The 21,180-nt window shown below is 40.5% G+C and overlaps 2 protein-coding genes across 4 annotated transcripts in view; one reads left to right on the forward strand and one right to left on the reverse strand.

Moving 5' to 3' along the window:
• REEP3 (receptor accessory protein 3) overlaps positions 1-13,233 on the reverse strand; it is a 73,657-nt gene extending 60,424 nt beyond the window's left edge. Inside the window, exon 1 of the mRNA XM_084903971.1 lies at positions 12,942-13,233. Coding sequence (XP_084760097.1) covers positions 12,942-12,973 — 32 coding nt within the window. The 5' untranslated portion in view covers positions 12,974-13,233. The remainder of the gene's footprint in view (positions 1-12,941) is intronic.
• JMJD1C (jumonji domain containing 1C) overlaps positions 12,415-21,180 on the forward strand; it is a 207,745-nt gene continuing 198,979 nt past the window's right edge. The window contains exon 1 of one of the 3 annotated variants that reach the window (XM_084903943.1): positions 12,415-12,734. The gene's annotated coding sequence lies outside the window, so the exon portion shown is untranslated. Of the gene's footprint in view, positions 12,735-13,267; positions 13,356-21,180 lie in introns of those variants that run through there. The other 2 variants (XM_084903944.1, XM_084903945.1) reach the window with 2 other exon arrangements.

Genomic DNA, 21,180 nt, shown 5'->3' on the forward strand with positions numbered 1-21,180 from the left:
ATACCACCAATACCTTTATTCCAGAACTCTTTCCTACTACCTCAGAGATTTGTGTTCATCATTCTCTTTTCTTTCTGAAAAAATAGATTTTCCTTATGTGTATATATATCTCTAAATTACATAATGTTTAATTTTACCTATGCTGGGGCCTTTAAAATGGTATCATACGAAATGCAGTCATATCTTGCTTGTTGTTGTTTTCTTAAAAACAACAACCAAAAACCACCAACAACAAATGAACACCATACAGCCCGACCAGTGTGGCTCAGTGGTTGAGCGTCCACACATGGATGAAGTTGCTGGCTCAATCCCCAGTGGAGGCATGCAGGAGGTAGCTGACTGACAATTCTCTTTTATCATTGATGCTTCTCTGTTTTTTTTTTTTTTTTTTTTTTTTTATTGATTTTAGGGAGAGGGTGAGAAAGATAGAAACATCAGGGATGAGAGAAAATCATTGATTGCCTTCTCATGCCCTTCACTGGAGATCAAGCCCGCAACCTGGGCATATCCCCTAACTGGGAATCGAACCGTGACCTCTTGGTTAATGTTCATCCACTGAGTCACACTGGCTGGGCATCACTAATGTTTCTAACATTGGAGATTTTATTCCCAGTGTTACAGTCTCTCTCTTGACAGAATAATATAATCTGTCTACATTTTTTGTCATGATTGATTTATATGAACCCATTTCTACCATTTTTTGTCCCTATGTCCCTCATCTATTGCCTCTTTATTTTGGTCTTTTATATCCCTCCTTTGACCTCCTTTTTTTCTCTATTGGTTTGAAACTATGGATTATACTTATAACATTTTAATTATTTTATCTGTATATGACAGTAACATTCTCTCCTCACTTTTATTGAAAGTAAAGGAAAAGAAGAGTAAAACTAGACAAGAAAAGCGAAGAAAGTATAAAAAGAGGACAAGAGACAGTGATGACATACTTTGAAGTGGAGCAGAAATGAATTCTTCAAAGGAAAAAATGGAATGTTTTCCTTCTTAATATAGTTCCTCCTATCACATACTTAACGTGCACCTAGGCAGTGCTATTTTTAGTTTACAGGTTATTTAATTTTCAGCATTTCCCTTCTATTTCTTAGTCATTCAAGGTAATCAGGCCATCTTTTTATGATACCTATTACTCTTAAAAATGGTTTACTGCTTATGCTTTACTGACCTTAGTTATAGTGAGATGGGTTGGTGCTCCCAATAGAAAACAAGACCACAGGCACAAAGCAGTAGAGAACCAATCATGGCAATAATGATACCATTAGGCAAGTATCACCAAGTTTGTTTTCTTCTATTCCCATACCTGTGCCTTCTTTAAGTTAACACTCAAGAATGTCTACTGCTCTTTGTTCCTGTGGGCCTCAAATGTTAATCAAGGAAAGGAAGCCACTTTATCCAATTTACAGTTTTGGTGAAAGGGCATTCCAAATTTTAAGAGCCCCAAAGATTAGTGATTAAAGTTTGATGATGAAAGAGTGTCAAATTAGCAGAATTTTTAGAATATAACCTAGCCAGAACCAGTTTGGCTCAGTGGATAGAACGTCGGCCTGCGGAATGGAAGGTCCCGGGTTTGAATCCAGTCAAGGGCTTGGTTGCGGGTACATCCCCGGTGGGGGCTGTGCAGGAGGCAGCTGGTTGATGTTTCTCTCTCATCAATGTTTCTAACTCTCTATCCCTCTCCCTTCCTATCTGTAAAAAAAAAAAAAAATCAATAAAATATATTAAAAAGTAGCAGAAACCGGTTTGGCTCAGTGGTAGAGCGTCGGTCTGCGGACTGAAAGGTCCTGGGTTTGATTCCGGTCAAGGGCATGTACCTTGGTTGCAGGCACATCCCCAGTAGGGGGTGTGCAAGAGGCAGCTGATTGATGATTCTCTCTCATCAATGTTTCTAACTTTCTATCGATATCTCTCTCTCTTCCTCTCTGTAAAAAATCAATAAAATATATTTAAAAATATAAAATAAAATATATTAAAAAGTAAAGAATATAACCTATTCAGTGCTTTATATATTCATGCTGTTTTTTATAAAATGCCAAATAATGTCATTTATTAATTATTGCTGATCTTTACATAATATAAGGTTAATGTATTCACTTACTTAAATATCTGCTTTATTTAACACAAAATACTTCGTAGTAATTTATCTATGATTCTCCGCAGGAAGCATACCAGCAATAACAGTCAAGATCTTCAACTAAGGCTCTACTCCCCCTTTCCTGCCTCCAGGGATGGAGAGCAGACTGCTCTCATGAGGCTGACTATCAGTCTTCGTTGAACACCTCCAGGTGTTACAAGGCCTTCCCATATTTATTGAATACAATCATTTTCCCTATAACATTTACCTATTGCTCTAGTCCCACATTTCACCCTGAGAAAAACCAGTACTCCCCCCCCAGAAAGCTCTTTTGTTAGCCTTTTTTTTCTTTCTCTTTTTCTAATTCCTAAAACTATTCCTTGGAATCCATTGGTTTTCCTCGGATATTTAAAAGAGATTTTTATGTGTTGAATTGTGTTTGCCTAAAAAAAGGTATGTTGGGGGTGGGGTGGGGGGAGGAAATATGTTAAAACCATAACCCTGCTACTTCAGAATGTGATATATATATCTTTTTCAATATATTCTCATTGATTTTTTTACAGAGAGGAAGGCAGAGAAAAAGGGACAGAGAGCTAGAAATATCGACTAGAGAGAAACATCAACCAGCTGCCCCCTGCACACCCCCCACCAGGGACGCGCCTGCAACCAATGCACATGCCCCTGACCGGAATCGAACCTGGGACCCCTCAGTCCACAGACTGATGCTCTATCCACTGAGCCAAACTGGCTTCAGCCAGAATGTGATCTTATTTGGAGACAGGGTCTTTACAGAAGTAAACCAGTTAAAATGAGGTCACTGGGGTGGGCCCTAATCCAATATAACTTGTGTCCTTATAAAAATGGGAAATTTGGACACAGACATACAGAAAGGGAGTCTTCCATGTACAAGATGAGGGCAGAGATCAGGATACATCTACAAGCCAAGGAATGCACAAATGGCCAGCAAGCCTCCAGCAGCTAGGAGAGAGGTGAACACATCCTCCCTCACAGACCTCAAAAGGAACCTTATCGACAGCTTCATCTTGGCCCTTTAGCCTCCAGAACCGTGAGATAATACATTTCTGTTGCTTAAGCCACCCAGTTTGTTATACCAGCAAACAAATATACTTCCCAGAAATTTTCCACAGCAGAATGCTTGGTTTTATTTATGGATGAGAATAATTCTTTTCTAAAATGTACATATCAAAAACTTGAAAATATTAATGCTCTCAGCAATAATATAATTTAAATATATCCTGAAATATGTTTTGAATCATTGGCCAGTACAAACCTATCATGTTTAAATTTTTCCTATGAGTTTTGCTTTCATGATTTCCTTGGTAGCTCTGCTTTTGCTGGGTTGATGACACTGTTAATAGCAAGAAAGGCAATACACTGGTAGTTAACCTTTGGGTATGTATTCAAATTCAAGCATTTTACCAACTTCTAAGACCAGAAAATTATAACTTGTAAACCACATTTCATTTGTAAATTTGGAAAAGAAGGAATATGGGTGCTGATGTGCAGCTCAACACCCATATTCCTTATTTTCTAAACATTGTAAAAATTGTTCTCAAAGTGTACGGTTTCAGCAATTTTCATCAATTTTGGGAAATTCTCTGTAATACTGATGTAGGAATTAATTTTGAAATAGCAAAAAAAATTATGACAGGTAGATCAGAAACATTCATGTAGAAAATTCTTAAGTGAGAGATATCCCAAGATGCTCATGAGTTTCCAAATATTAGTATAGCCTATAAGTTCTCCCATAGAGTACACAGAAGCAGCAAATAGTAAACAACTAAGTCATTTTCATATGGGGATACCAAGCTAAATGTCTTTTGATCTGATCACTACAATAGAACTTTCTGCAATGATGGAAATGTTCTACTTCTGTGCTGTCCAATAAGGTAACCACTAAGTTTGAGTGGCTATTGAACAATTGAAATGTGGCTAGTGTGACTGAGGCAGTTAATTTTAAATTTACTTAATTTACATTTAAATAGCCACATTCGAGTGGCCGTTAGCATATTGAGCAGCACAGATTCAGGCTCATTCCCTCTCATATATACCGTGTTTCCCCGAAAATAAGACATTCTCCGAAAATAAGACCTAGCGCATGGAATGATAAGACATCCCCTGAAAATAAGACGTAACACAACTTTGGGATAAAAAATTAATATAAGACACTGTCTTATTTTCGGGGAAACAGGGTAATTTTCTTCCCTTTTTACATTGGTTCAACCCGTAGCAATTCTGCACACTACGTGACATATGGCAGTATCTGGAGACATTTTTGGCTGTTATAATAGCGGAGGAGAGAGGGCAGGGGGCTGCTGTTATCTTTGGAGTAGGGGACAGGTTTGCTGCTTAACATTCTACAATGCACAGGATAGGTCCCCCTCCCCCAGAGACTTATCCAGTCCAAAATGTCCATAGTGCTACATTAAAAAACCCTAACATAGCTCTAGCTGGTTTTGCTCCGTGGTTAGAGCTTCCATCTGTGAACTGAAGGGTCTGGATTCGATTCTGATCAAGGGCAGGTGCTGGGGGCTAATTCCAGCAGGTCAAAAATGCAAGAAGTTCATCAAGGTTGGTGAATCTTTAGGCTTCAGCAGGGCTGATCAAATTACCTGCTGCTGGAATAGCCGAAAGCATTTTCCCAAACCTGAAGATACACATGACTGCCTGCTGCCAGACAGCTGAGGGCATTTCCCCAAACCTGAAAATCTGCATATTATTGCCTGCTGCCAGACAGCTGAGAGCAGTTCCCCCAACCTGATAATTCTACTGTTTACCAAAACCTTACCTTTGATATGTATATCTGCTTTGCTATAAGGCAAAAATGTGTGAATAAAAAGCCCTGGGTCCTGAGATTCAGGGAGAACTTAGTTACTAAAGCTAAGCTCCCTGGCTCCCCCATATATTCCAAATTTATTTTTCATATCTAGTTTCTTTATTAATTTACTCACAGCCCTTCTCCAGATTCCTGAACCCTTCTAGATGCTGAGAAACACCCTGGCAGGCAGGTACCTGGGTTGCGAGCTTGATCCCTGCCCCAGTTGGGGTGCATGTGGAAGGCAACCAATCAATGTGTCTCTTTCACAAATATGTTTTCCCCCTCCCTTCCATTCTCTCTAAAAATCTATGGAAAAAATAACCTTGGATGAGAATTAGCCAACAAAACCCCACAACTCCCCTCACACACACACACACACACACACACACACACACACACACAACCTTGATATATTTAAGGATCTTAAAATACAATTAAAAATATGTTGAATATCATTATAAATGGCTGTATAATATTATAACATTAGTTAGTCTGCTCTTTATTTAAAATTATCTTTAGCCACTGTTCAATAATTCCATCCCAACTGCTACTGTTTTCTCTGTCCACAATATCTTAGTGAGTATGGCATCTGATTTTCAGGCACAGTGGCCTTTGTAAAGTTAACATGATTGATGGGTAAATTTACTTCAGTAATAGGTATACTTAAACCCTTCACAATCAGTTTTGTAAACATAAAGACATTTCTAACAGAGTAATTTGTACCTTTAACCTCTCATTTAACCTAAAAAATATATGAAAGAGGAAGTAAATGCAAATGTACAATCAATGACATATGGCTCTGGCCTGGTAGCTCGATTGGTCGAGTATTGTCTCTACACAAGGTTTTGGGTTCAATATCGGATCAGGACACGTACAATAATTAACCAATAAATGCACAAATAAGTGGAACAACGGATCGATGTTTCTCCTGCCTTCCTCTATCTTCAAAACCAATAGAAAACACAGACACAGCAATAATCTTTTTCCATGTGACAATCAAAACAGTCATATATTTATTTTAAGATACTGAAATTAGCCATTGATGACATTATTACTGTAATATACCATTTTTGAACACTTAAAACTATATTGAAAGTAGACAATATAAACACCACCATCCTAAAAGGGTTAAAAAAAAAAATCCAGCAGTAAAAGAAATAGTTAATATAGCAGCAGTAACAAAAAGTGTACAAAAGCCAATTATTTCTGAAAAGGCTAATAAAGGCATCTTGTTGGAAGTTCTGGCCTATGCAATGAAAACAAGACCCAATATTTTAGGATGTGTCTTCTGTCTTAATGAAGGAAGACAGAAAAGATGACCTCCTATAGCTCATTCACAACAAATTGTATTTTTAAGATTTTAACTTTTTCAGTTTCCTTGAAAACATCATTTCTATCTACCTTATTTATTACACTAAGAGCAATTTCAGTAAGTACACATTCTTAGATACAGCTCATGAACATTTAAGCTATTCCCATAAAGGATCTCATTAAAACTGGTAAACAAAGATAAAATCTACCTTAACCTAACTGAAATATATTTTAGCCATCATTGAGATTTTACAACCATTTAAAAATGCTGAAAGCACATAAAAAAGAAGAAATATATCATGTAGCCCTAGCTGGTTTGGCTCAGTGGACAGAGCATCAGCCTGTGGACTGAAGAGTCCAGGTTTTGATTCCAGTCAGGGGCACATGCTTGGGTTGTGGGCTGGATCCCCAGCAGGGGGCATGTGGGAGGCAGCCAATTGGTGATTCTGTCTTATTGGTATTTCTCTCTCCCCCTCTCTCTTCCTCTCTGAAATAAATTAAAAAATATAAAAAAGAAATATATCACTTACAAATTGTGATGGCCCTCAAACTTCCACTAGGATTTAAAAATGATTTTTTTTTCCATTCCATCATAATCATAACTAACACTCACAAAGGGTAGAAGCAGGATGCTATTATAACAATACATTTAAGAGATGATACTGGCTTGGACTAAAGTAATGTAAGTAAAGGTGATGAGAAGAGGGTGGATCCCAGGTATATTTTGAAGGTGGTGTCAACAAGATTTGCTGTAGAATTCAGTGGAGAGAAAGAGAGAAAAGGAGGAGTAGGGATAATTCCTAGGTTTGGGGCCTCAGCTATTTGCATGCACTCAGTTGTAATTAATTGAGCCGAGGCAGGATGCCGAGGAGCCAGAGAGGGAAGGAAATTCAGGAGCTCAGTTTTGTATATCTTAAGTTCAAGATGACTGTCAAATGTTTCCAAGTGGAATTAAGTAGGCAGTTGAAAATATGTGTATGATCATGAGTTCAGCAGAGAGGTCTGGACTGAAGATGTAAATTATTGAGCATCCTCATAGGAATGTAAATAGGAAAGAGAAAAGATGTAAGAACTGAGCCCTGCACACACCAACTTTTAAGAAGTTAGGACACGTGAGGGGAATGTGGCAAGGGAGACTAAGCAGGGAGTAGCCAGTGAGTTATGAAGAAAAAAGCAAGCAAGGGCAAGGACTTCAAGGAGAGAGTGAGCAATGGTATCAGAAGCTGTTAAGTCAGATGAGGACCAAACCATTTGGCCATGTGGTCACTTCTGACCTGGAGCAGGGCAATTTCAATGAAGTGCTTGGTGGCAAAGCCTGAATGGCATGGGGTTCAAAGTGACCCAAAAAAAAGAGGATGTGAAGAAAGTTTGTCTGTAGGTTGTTCTTTTGTGGAGTTTTGGCTTTAAAGAATGAGAGAGAAATGGTAATGAGATGAAAAGTATAACAGACTGAGTTTTTGTTGCTGTTTTAAGATGGGAGAAATAATAGCATGTTTGAATGATCTGGCAGAGAGAAAACAGATATGCTGCTGGAAAGATAGAGAAAAATTGCTGGAGTATGGTTTTCAAGGTATGTAATTTAGACTCTAAAGGCACCCGCTAAATATAATTGAAAAGAATCAATTAAAGAAAGAGGATTGATGTTTTACTGGTACTGCCATATAATAAAATTGTAAAACAAAAGTAATAATGTTATTAATGTTAAAAAGGAAAATACTGATGTGTAAAAAAGGATGTCTCCAAATTTATCCAATTCTATATGAAAAAGTAGTACTTATCAAATGGAGTAATTGATATTTATACTTAGAAGTGAAAAGTCACAAAGTAAAATATGAACAAGTTGAACTACATTAAAACTATGCTCCCTTTCCAACTAAAAATAAAATATCTGAAGAGAAGTATAATTAGATTGAGAAACAATATTTGCATCAAATATGACTTAAGGTTAATTTATTATGTAAGGTGTGCCAACAAGTAAATTACTATGTAATTAAGAGAGAAATGGATAAAGTACATACAGACTATTTGTACCATGGGAGATATAATTAATAAATATTAGGACCAATATTAACCTTGTTAATAACTCAAATGCAAAAGAAAACAATGAGATCCATTATACGTAGTAAGAAAGTATAAAAAAAAGTCAAACTCCCCTTTTTTCTGGTTACACTGTGATAAAGATATTACTCATGCATTATTGGTGGCAATGTAAAATATTAATATCCTTTTGGAAAGCAATCTGTCAATTGATATTTGTCAATTGTCACAAAAGTATTCATAGCCTTTGACTCAGATATACTCCTCTTGGATATTTATCCTAAGGAAATATATAAAAAGTATATATAAATGATGTCCGTTTTAGAATTATAACTACATTGAGGCATTACTTACAATGAAATATTAGTAATTATCCAAAAATAAAAATTAAAAAAATAAGATTTCAGAACAACACAGAAAATGTTTACAGTATAAAAAAAAATATTGAATAAAAACTTTTTTGCCCTACTCTAATTAGGCAAAAAAAATTGGAAGACAAAGGTAAATTGAAAGTCCAGCCAGTGTGATTCAGCAGTTGAGCGTTGACTCAGGAATCAAGGGGTCACTGATTGGATTCCCGATCAGAGCACATGCTTGATCCTGTGATGTTTCTCTGTCATTGGTGTTTCTATCTGTCTATACCTCTTTATTTCTCTCTCTCTAAAAATGAATGAAAACATTTAAAAAAAATGTAAACTGAAAAGTTTAAACGTTCAGTATGCTGGGAATGTCAGGGAACACAGTTGTTCTTGCCCTGATAACAAGTACTAATACTTATTGAATATCTACCATGTGCACAATGCTGGATTATGGACATTATGTGTGCAAATGCATTTAATCCTATGGAGTACGTTATAGTCAAGAATGGTAGAGCTGATATTTTAGTTCGGGCAATCTGTCTTTAGTCCTGATCTTAAACACAAATTAAGGAAAGTTGGAAAAGTGGGATTTCCCTCAAACTATAACAATCATGCTTCAAAAGGTAAGGCATGGGCATTAGATATGAATGTAATATTATTTAGTAATCTCAGCTTATTATAACCTTAATAATTGCCAACTAACCTTTGAATTTTGTCTGTAAAGTTAAAGTAAGTTGATTTTAATGAAAAATCCTCTCATACCTTCGCAGAATGCTAGAGCTATACAAAAGAGTTTGGAGAATACCAGATCAGATCCTTTATCTTGAGAGAGACAGAAACTGAGGTGCATAATCAGTAAGAGGCTGACTCAATGTCATTCATCTGGTTAATATAACACAAGCTAGTTATAAATTCCACGTTTCAAAATGATAGCCCAATGATTTTTCTTTCTATCTTACTTTCCTCTTCCACACACACACACACACACACACACACACACCCCATTTATGTATTATGTTTTAAATGCACAATAAATATGAGGTACCACATTTGGTGTGCTTTAGTTGAACTGATACAATCTTTACAACAGGTAAATATTGTAACCTTTTTAAAAATATATTTTATTGATTTTTTTTTTACAGAGAGGAAGGGAGAGGGACAGAGTTAGAAACATCGATGAGCTGAAACCAGTTTGGGTCAGTGGTAGTAGAGCGTCGGTCTACGGACTGAAAGGTCCCAGGTTCGATTCCAGTCAGAGGCATGTATGTTGGTTGGGGGCACATCCCCGGTAGGGGGTGTGCAAGAGGCAGCTGGTAGGTGTTTCTCTCTCATCGACGTTTCTAGCTCTCTATCTCTCTCCCTTCCACTCTGTAAAAAATCAATAAAAATATATTTAAAAAAAGAAAAAAGAAACATCGATGAGAGAGAGACATCCATCAGCTGCCTCCTGCACACCCCTACTGGGGATGTGCCCGCAACCAAGATACATGCCCTTGACTGGAATCAAACCTGGGACTTCTCAGTCCGCAGGCCGACGCTCTATCCACTGAGCCAAACCGGTTTCGGCTATGATAACCTTTTTAAGACGAGGACACTGAAGCTCAGATGGGTTGAGTATGTTCCCCAGGACCACAGAACTATTAGCTGGCATCCAGGTCTGATTCCAAAGCCAGTGCTCCTCCCTGCAATGGCCTGCCCCAAGGCCTGGGGATTAAGTGCTCATGCCCACAGGGAGCTCCGGTTACAGAGGAGGTTCCTTGTATATGCCACCGGAGGTTCACAGTGCGATAACTGTCTGATTTTTCTTTAGGCTCAGGACCAGCTGGCTGTTCCACTGGGTTAGAAAGAATGTAAGAAAATTCTATTTCCTGGTGTAAAAGGTTTCCAAGTTTGGGTAGATCCTGTGATTGATCTTTTGTGTCCTCATAATATAATCAAGAGAAAAGAAAATATCCAGCGCATAGATATAGGGAAACTGAGGAGCAAAGGGGCAAAACATAATAATGATGCTTTCCTTACCTGACAAGGGTGCGTTCTAATATGCTAATGGTTCAATGGCTCAAGAAATACATTTCCATGACCTTTCCTCTCTCACATTTTTCTTCCTTTCTTTTACCACACACTTTAAATTCTGTAGCTTCTGGCATCACAAGCCTAACCCTCTCTCTGGTTAGGGAGCTCTCTAAGTCTTCGGTGTCTCTCTCCTGTACAACCAACTCCTACAACAAGGGAGAGACATTTCCAAAGCAAAGCCATTGCTTCCCATTACAATCTATCAGTTCTTCCTCAAATTCCTTGAAAACAGGCCCCAGCTTAAATTTCCAGCCTTTTCTCTCCCCAGTCCCTCAAGTCCTGTGTAACTAATCCGGGCTTTCCCCTCCTCTGTGCTTTGGCTCACCAGCGATGCCTTTATCTGGAATCCTTTTCTGTTTAATCTTTGGCTGTCTAAACTCAGTCAGTCCTTTAAGGCCCATCTCAAATGTAATCTCCCTTGCTTTTTCTGATTCTCCAACAAGATATAACTCCTTCCTTCTCTGTCCGACATAACACAGGGTGTAACTCATAGGACATAGGACTTGACATTCTGATCTATATTGCAGATATAGTGTACCTGAACTGCCAGTTCCATTAAGATCAACTCTGTGTTACTACCTTTGTGTTATATATAGGTAACATCTAGAAAAGGCATTCAAATTTGTAGCCATCGATAAAAAAAAACAAAAATATTATTTGAGTAATTCAAATGAAATCAATTGTGCTTCACTTACTCCCCCTCCCCCCCTCTTTTGAATCAGTTAAAGAACTAATAAAGAGAACCCAGAGAGGTGTTTTTTTTTAAAGGTACAGTTTCTTAATGGGGCACATGATTTTCTGGGTGCAGACACAACACTTGATAAAGACAGACCAAAAAAGGCTAAAAAAACAACTTGATAATCTGTGATAATGCTTTTATTTCTCGAGTTTTAGTTTTGTACAGATGAACACAGGAAGCTGTGAAGTTTTAAAACTAGAAACTGTCCCGAGGAAGGACAAAGTGCTTTAAGACAATCAACTGACAACGTTTCAATGCTGTTGCAAATCGGGTTGACTATTAAATCCACACCCAAAAAGAAAATGTAGCTTTCTCCCTAGTTGGAAACAAAGTTAAATATCTGGTGATGCTTTCTCCCACATTCTAAAGCTAATCAGAGAAGCCAGCGCCTCACGAAAACATCTCATAAAGATCAGGAGATAATGACTCCTACAGAGATCATGAATAATACATCCGCGGGTACCCGGCTGAAACTGCAACATTGTTGTTGTTTACTTTGTAACTTTTTTTGAGGAGGAGGAGGAGGAGAGAGGTAAAATGGCAAGGATGGGAGGCAAAATCAGTTTCACACAGTAGTCCAACAAATAGCTTCACAGCATAAACCACAACCCGAGCAAATTTTTTTAAGTGGGACCTGTAGCACTTGGTAAGCACGCCATCAAAATAAACCGATCATCTGAACAAAGGGCCACAGGCACCTGCAGCCTCTTTAAATCACTTTAAGCAAAGATCTTTTCCGCCCAAACCACCAAATTCTCCACTCGGGGGAGAGCAGGCGGGTGTGTCATCCTTCAACCGTGGGCTCCTTTCTGGGGGGAAACTGTAATAAATCATGGGGCCACTGGGACCCTTCCCAGGGCTGGGAGCTGGGAGCTGGGAGCGGTCTCGGGTTTTCAGGCAAATCTCTCCTCCTACCCCACGTGACCGGGTGGCCATCCGCCGCGGAGGGGGGGGGGGGGAGAGAGAGAGAGAGAGAGGTGCTAGCCGCGCACCGGCCTCGGGATACAAAGACTCGGGGCCGCCGCCGGCGCATCCCCCCCGAGGACCGCGGGGCCGGCCGCTCGGCGTGCGCGGAGCCTGCGCAGGGCCGCCGGCGGGCGCGCCGCTCCCTCCCGGCCGCAGGGCGGTGCCGCGCAGCGCGGCCAGGCGGACAGGGAGCGCGGAGCGCGCCGCCAGCCCAGCGCGCCTGCTCCTCCGGCTCCGCGGGAGCAGGGCCCCCGCCGCCCGCGACCCCGCCGCCGCCGCCGGACCCTCCGCCGCCGCAGGGAGCCTCGCAGCGACGCGGACTATCGGGTGAGGAGGAGGAGGAGGCCGAGGCCCCCCAGCCCCGGGCAGGCCGAGGCCGAGGCCGAGGCCGAGGCCGGGCCGGCCCCGCACCCGCCTAGGCCCGGGCCGGCCTGCCTGCCTGCCCTTGCCCTGCTGGCTCTGCCCCTGCTTCTCCCTCCCCGCCTCCCCCGGGGCCTCCTGCGGGTGCCGCGGGGCGCCGTGGGCAGCACTTACACCACGGCTCGGGAGATCATCCAGGACACCATCTTCCCGGAGGCGAGGACCCCCGCCGCCGGGGCGGGCGGGCGGGCGGGCGGGCGGGCGGGCGCCGAGCGGGCCGGGCCGGACCAGGCGGCCAACGGCAGGCCGCGCGCTTCCCGGGGCCGCGCCGGTGCCTTGGGGAGCTGGGCCGGTGTGTGTATGTGTGCGTGTGTGTATGTATATATGTGTGTGTGTATGTGTGTGAGTGTGTGTGTGTGCGCGCGCGCGCGCCGCGGCCCGAGTCGCGAGGCGGCGGATCCCTCCTCGCCCGCCCCCGCCCGCCCGCGGCCGGTCCGCCCGGAGCCGCGGCCCCGCCCCGGCCTCCGCTGATAGGCGGCGCGGCGGCGGCGGCGGCGGCGGGTCCGGGCGGCGGAGCCCGAGGTTTGGGTAGGTAGGTGGGCGGGCGGGCGAGGGGGGCCCCGGGACCCTGAGACCCTGGGACCCCGGGACCCTGGGACCCTGGCCCGAGGCGATCGGTCTCGCGGCCGGGACCCTGCGCTGGAACCCCCCTCTTCCTTCCTCCTCCAGTCCCCGCCTGGATCGTGCCCCCGGCGTGAAAGGCGCTTCGTGGCCGGAGGCTGGGAAAGGGGGCCGGGGAGGCCGGGGTGGTCCGTGCGTGTGTGAAAAAAGAAAGGAGGGAGTGAGCAGCAGGGACTCCGGGCCCCGTGGGCCCGCCCGGACCGGGCCGTGGGCTCTGATGAGGCGAGTTGTGGCGGCGCGCGGAGCCACATCCGGTGTCCTCCTCCCCGGTCTCCGGTCCCGGCGCCCCGGGCAACTTTTTAAAAGGAGGGCGGAGGCCTGCCCGGGCCTCGGGTGTTGCGGGATTCTCTCGCGGCGGCTGCAGTGCAGGGAGGGGCGGAGGAGGGAAGCATTGGATTTCACGTTTTGCAGCAGTGGGCGTAGTGTTTGTTGATAACGCTCTCTCTCCGGGGCCTGGCTTAGGGGCCACCTTTCCATCCCCAAATCTGCAAAGCCAGTTTGACAGAAGCTCGTGTGATGCTTGCCAGATAATTCAAAGTCAAAGCTGGGCCTAGGACTACTGACCTGTTCAGCTATTTTCAGTTATTTTTATTTTTTTTTTTTGGGCGGGGGGGGGCGGTGTTGGATTCCTATGCTGTTAGAACACTTTGCAGTTCGTACAGATAGCATAATCCAGGAGGTAGGATTTTAAAGCTTTTTTTGGTGGCAGTGCCAAGTTGAGAAAATAATCTGAAAGTTTAGTCGTGCCTTTTTTTGTTGTTGTTGTTCTCAGTCAAGATAAGGAAAGGTAATTCTAATATTTAGGTGGAACAAAGAATAATGGGTGATACGTGGGCCCCGAGTCTTTAATTAAAGTCCAAGAAAATATAATAGCTTATTTTGTGGCCATACTGTAATTTAGTCTTTTTGTTCCTCAGTTTCCCCATGGTAAAAAGAGGCTAATAATACTGTGGCCTACCTCTGGCTTTTTAGGGGTGACATGAGGCAATGCTAAATAACATGTTTAAGAAGTTCTCAGAGTTGCCTGGATGAAAATCAAAGACACATAAGATTAAGATTATCCCGAGTTCCTTTAAATTCCCAGGGGTTCAATAGATTTAGTAATATTTTGATTATTTAAGAAATGAGCTCAGAAGCTGTTTTATACTCTTAAGTTGGGTTCTTTTTGTTTTTCTCATATTAAGAACGTGTTTTAATTTGAGAGGTCTTGCTAATGAAAATTTGTGTTTGTTCAGAATCCTATTTTTGGCCATTAGCATTATTTGGGGATCAGGTGTGTCACATAAGCACCAGTTTTCTGAAAAATCTTGTGCAATAAAAACTCAAAATCATTTGAATGACATTCAAATCCCTCCATGAACAGGCCCTGAGATTTTTTTTAGAGCTTTAATTTTATTGTCTTCTCAATCCCTATATACCCTTCCCTAGCTCACTTCTCAGAGCCAAGTTGTGTTTTCATCCTCAGTGACTTTTTAAAAAAAATGATTTTCTCCCCATTCTCTTTCAGAATCCAGGCCCCCCCCCCCCCCCCATGTTCTATGTCGTGGTGATGGCCTTGATTTTTCTCAGTAAGAATTATATTTTTTCTAGGCTCCCATAATTTATTACTTGAGTTTCTATTTAATGCCTGTGCCAATCTGCTTTATATTATGGCTATGTTTTACTAATGTCTAAGCTACTGGATGGTAAAATATTTGAGGACAAGATATAGTATATTAAATATCTTTGTGTTTTCCCAGTGTCTAGAATAGGGTAATTGCCCAATAAAAGTTTGAATGATCTTAGTTACTCTCTGAAGTATCACAACTTGACAAAATTTCAGCCATGCACAATGTAAGTCTCTTAAAGATCTAAGTCTTTCTTGTCTTCTTAATTTGGGGGTCATCATTCTGAATATAAATTATTTCACTGCATTGTAATATAGTAATGCCTTCAGGGGTTGCTGAGATATTTAGGATTGCTGACTGCTTTCTGAAATGTCCCTGGGTTACTGTGTGTTAAATTTCATTTTGAATGCTTATTATATCTTCAGTCTCCTCCACATTCATGTTGCCTTTTGCCACACTCAGTCTGGAATATCCAGCCCTCTTACTCACAACTCAATATGCCATGTGTTGGAATCCACCTACACCCAAGTTGTTACGTTGTTGAGTCAACCTCTACACCCCCAAAAGCTTAGGTAATGTTTATTCCCTTTTGATACATTGGGAACTGAGATTAGATAGCTCTCTGCCAGTGACCTCATATCTCATAGGAAACATAACTGAAACTGTAGTCCATGCTTCCTGGGCATTCTTTACATTATACTCTGACTAGAGGTCCAGGGCACAAAATTTCGTGCACAGGTAGGGTCCCTAGTGGCTGCCGGTTGCTAGCTGGGGTCTTCCTTTGTTCCACACCGCCTCCTGGTGGTTGGCACATGTCATAGCGAATGATTGAACTCCCAAGGGGACACTTTGCATATTAGGTATACATACACACACACACACACACACACACACACACACACACACACACACACACATATATATATAAAATTGTGTCAAGGCAGTGGGTCCAGTTGGGGAGTGCCCTCTAGGGGGACATTGGGAGACATTTTGGCTATTATTGTTGGAATGACAGGGCGTAATCAATAGCATTTAATGGGCAGGTTTCAGGGATGCTATAGTTTTTTGCAGTCTGTGAGCTATCCTGAACAAAGAATGTCACAATGTCCTGCATGGTTTAGGAATATCCTGCCTGACATCTGTGTACTATTTGTAATTATGTGAACTTAGAACCTCCATTTTACATATAAACTCATGGTTTTAAGTGAGACTGAATTTTCCATTATTTCCACATGCAACCCATGTGTGAAAGGAAGATTTATTTCCTTCACAACTTGACCAAAAGTTGACAGCTTTGAAAAATTGCATCACAAACAACTTTGCATTTGTAGCTGTCATGTGTAGCTATTAATTACATTTGTCTTCTAGTTCAGTTTTGTTTCAGGATTAATATTGAAATACATATTATCTTATAAATTATTTCCATTTCCCTTTTCTATTTGTATTTTATTTGGGGTATATGAATTTTTTTGAAGTTGTCTATAGGAATATTGTTATTAATTTCATGTCAGGGTGACAAAGCAGAAGTTGGAAAATATTTTTTGGAAGGGAGGAATCAAGTCTGATGTTGGTTGAGTATTGTTGGTCTAAACCAAGAGTAACTTCACCTGAGGAGGAACCTTTCATGAAAAGTACTTAGATTTTAATAGTGTTTCTAATCTTTGTATACTTGGGCTGTGCCTTGGATAGTTGAGATCTACTCATAGGTGGCCATTAAATAAGTGCTTCATGGTGCAAAGCTAGGCTCAAGAGACAATGGAACAAAAGGAAATACATTACCAGCTGCCCAGAAGCTTTTAAAGTGTGGTCTCATTGGTGTTCTTGAGATCATTTCCTGTATTCAAGATAAAAATTATTTGTTTTAAATATTAAGCTTCTCATATACCACTAGAATTCATTTGTGCTATGAAGTGCTTCCTTCATTGTGTTCTGCCAAGATGATTTTCATTGGGTATTGAGTTGAATCATGGTGGGAAGTAGCAAGCATATTTAGGGCAAAAGGAGAGGTATTTCTACCAGTAACAATCTGTCTCCTGTTAAATGGGGATGATAATGTTATGTAAATCAATTGCCAAGGGTTTTAAAACCTAAAGTAATTAGATCATATTAAGAGAATTGCTTCCTTTTTTTACATCTTCATTTAACAATGTTCCTGGGGGAGTATGTGGAATATGCATCTTCTACATGTTAAAGGAGTTCATTTATTAGGAAAAGAAAAGAGTGTGAAATTACCTAGATGAGTAGGTAGTGAGAGCAGAATTACAGGGCACAGAGATAGTATCTAATCTATGTAATTATTAATGAGTATGCTAATGAGACTAGATACTGGGCCACCTTCCCATTTTTAGTGGAGGAGTATTTTCAAGTGCTTGAAAGTATTTTTATTGGAAAAAGGCGAAAATTACTAAATGAGTCTACCTTTAATAGTTATTTAGAAACTAGTGTGAGGGAGGGGATCTTAAAGAGAACGACTTATAAGACAAAATCTGTTCTTTTTCCACCTGCTGCATTTCTTCTGTCTTGGCCAGTCAGCATTATGGTATTTTGGTTACCACAGAGGTCACATATGGCATCTGATATCGAAATCAAATTATAAGAGAAACTAGAGGCCCAGTGCATGAATTTGTGCACCAGTGGAGTTCCTCGGCCTAGCCTGTGGGATCAGGCTGAAACCTGCTCTCCAATATCCCCTGAGGAGTCCTAGATTGCTAGAGGGCATAGGCCAGGCTGAGGGACCCTACCAGTGATGATCAGGGTGGGGAGGGATGTGGGAGGTTGACCAGCCAGAGAGGGACTGCTGGAGGGCTCCAGGGCACAAAAAATTACAAGGCATACTGAAAGGAAAAAAATGGAGTTATTGAGGTGCATCCTTTGTTTAGTTCCAATAAACTTTTACAAAAATTTTTTTAATTAAGTTTATTAATGAAAAAATAAATCTCAGAAAAACGCACAAAGGCAATTTACAAAAGTAGTACAAGTGGCAGGTCATACTATTCCTAACTAGAGCTAATACATAGTCCAAATTCAGAACTGGATCTTCTTCGAGAAGCATAGTTCAGCACCAAAAGTTATTAAAAAGGAATTCCATTTGTTCTTAAGGAGCATTAAAAGGAATTCATAACCAGATTAATAATTATTATAAGACCTTTTCTCATTTCTCTTACTGCCCGGGAGCTTCTCATAGCTCAGACTCTTAAAGCTTTTTCCTCAAATCCTCATTAACAAGGTTGCCCTTCCCCTAACATTCCTTACTGATTCCTTTGTCTTATTGATCAACTTAGTATCAGGAAGTCATTCCCTATTAGGAAAGGAAAAATAAGTGGAGGGAGGAAGACTGTGGACATTCACACGTTAATAAATTTTTTCATGTCACAAAGAAATATTCAGGCCCCTTGACATCAAATCTTTGTCTCTTAAGAGCTATGTTATTTTGCATAGGTTGCTTAGCTCTAGACTTAGTTTTCCCACCTGCAAAGTGAGTATACTATTATAATAGTACCTACTTCAGGAAGTTATTTTGAGGATCACGGGAAATAAACATTGGCATATAGCTTGATACATAGTATGACCTCAATGATTATTAACCATTATTCTCTTTTTATGTTACTGCTATTTAGAGCTATGCTGCTCATATTCCTGAAATTGTATTTCACAGTTTGGATTCTAAGTTTGATCTTTTTATCACCAAGTATTGATTCCCTCTTCTTTAACCCCAAGAAAGATAGAGTTGAGTAAAGAATTTATTATATTGGCAATTGTAGGTAGAGAGAGAATTGAAGAGCTGACAAGTTTTTAAAGCCTCTGTCCTAAACAACAACAGCAACAATAACAAACACAGCTGTTTTCCATTCACTGAGCATAGGGTGAGAGGAAACAGACTTCAACTTTAGAAGTGAGTGGATTACTGAGGTGCCATAATGAGGTGCTGGTGATGTTTTAGAAGTCACCTTATGCCAAAACCGGTTTGGCTCAGTGGGTAGAGCGTCGGCCTGTGGACTGAAAGGTCCCAGGTTTGATTGCGGTCAGGGGCATGTACCTTGGTTGGGAGCACATCCCCAGTGGGGGGTTTGCAGGAGGCAGCTGATCGGTTTCTCTCTCATCAATGTTTCAAACTCTCTGTCCCTCTCCCTTCCTCTCTGACACTCCCCTGCCTAAGATTATTTTGAAGCAAATTGTATAACTTAATCTGTGAATATGTTAATATCTCTCTCTAGAAGATAGGACTAGCCTCCCTCTGTCCCTCCCTCCCGTCCTTCCTTGGTACCACTATCCATTCCTTCCCAAAAAATCAAAACAAAATCATAACCTTTTAATAATATCAACTATCCAGTATCCATATTTCTCCAATTACTGTGTATATTTTTTCCCTAATGTAGTTTGGAAGCTTTCTAATCTTGACAGCCTTTTTTACCTTTATAAGTCTTTATTACTTCCTTTTGTAGTGGTCACGTATGTGGTCTATGAAAATAGCTAGCCCATAAATTAATTTATGTGTGAGAGCAGAGCATTTATGTTCTCTTCTTTAGGTGCTGTTGCGTTTATTATTTTAAAAACCTGTACTTTCGGAAAGTAGAACTTTGTTTCTACTTAAAAATAGCCTGTGATTCTTACAGACGTGTCAATCTAGATTTTGTTTAAAATTTTCTTCTATAAATACATAATTTTACTAGCTCCCCATGCCCAGAGAATTTTCTTGAATTATGGGTGGTATTGAAAAAAAGGTAGGGAAATAATAAAGAAGAGAACGAAATTGAAAGAAATCCAGACAATTTTAAAATCATCTTCCCTCTCCCCTCCACACACATACTTAAACAGAAAGCTAACACTTTTATCTGACGCATCCCTTAAAATGTAACTGTTACCTAGCTTCATATTTTAGTCAGAAACTCACAGCTAAAACAATGTGGTGATTTTAGTTAGTATTGGTATTATTGGGCAAAACTGTGGTGGGTTGTCTGAACTATTTTCAATTGCTTTGATCCCTCCCCACCTCCTTTGAACTTGCCATTTTGAGCTTAAAAAGTATAAATTTCTTTCTTGTATTTTTAATGATTATTTGTATTTTACTATTTAACTTCTTTAAAATGATCTTTTAATTCTATATTATAGAAGAAAAGCTTTCCTTTTCTTTATTAATTTTGTCAGGTTTCTGTTCATATTAGAAGGAAACTTTTTATTTGTCTTTCAAATAAAAGGTGTAATTACTCTATGCATTATTTAAAAATAAACTCTCTATAAGGGCAAGGAATTTCTTCTAAGTTGCATTTTCTTTTTAATTTAGTTTTTTTTTTTTTTTTAGAATGAATTCTCTTTTGTGGTAACAAATAGCTGTTTCTGAAGTTGGCAAGAAAACTTCCTCTTGGGACTCCCATAGAAGTGTTGTGGCAGCTATCTGATTCAACTGCTTAGAAAGCTCTCTGAAAGTTTCCTTATTTGTCTGGAAAGAGTCTGGAGCCCAGATCTGCTTTTTCCCCTGAGGAGGATTGTAGCTCTAAGCTGATGTGGGAACAACTATAATATGAAAGATTCTGTGGTGACAGTGTGAAGTGGGGCATAAATTTAAAATTTGTACTCCAAAGCAAATTTTCAGACACAGTAAAGAAGGGGCTCTTTACGGTACAGATAGGCTTGGGCAGTTTTTATATTCCTATCCACCTTTTTAGGAAACCAAGAGAAAGGAAAGAAAAGGAAGTTCTTCTTTTCTCATTTTTAAAAATTTTAAACGGTCCACAACCAATTTCACTGCCATATGAACCACTATGCCAGAAAAAGGAAGATAGGAAGTGTAGATGCAGATCTTCATATAAAAAGTAAAATCAGCTGAAACTGATTTGGCTCAGTGGATAGAGCGTCGGCCTGCAGACTGAAGGGTCCCAGGTTCGATTCCGGTCAAGGGCATGTACCTTGGTTGCGGGCACATCCCCAGTAGGGGGTGTGCAGGAGGCAGCTGGTCGATGTTTCTCTCTCATCGATGTTTCTAGCTTTCTATCCCTCTCCCTTCCTCTCTGTAAAAAATCAATAAAATATATATATTTTTAAAAAGTAAAATCATAGGTCTTTGTATAATATTTTAGTGAATACTAATTATCTTAGGTTAGAATATTATGAATAAATATCAAAGTACA

The sequence above is a fragment of the Pipistrellus hanaki genome (genome assembly GCF_964339955.1).
Source record: "Pipistrellus hanaki genome assembly, chromosome: 14".
Classification (NCBI taxonomy): Eukaryota; Metazoa; Chordata; class Mammalia; order Chiroptera; family Vespertilionidae; genus Pipistrellus; species Pipistrellus hanaki.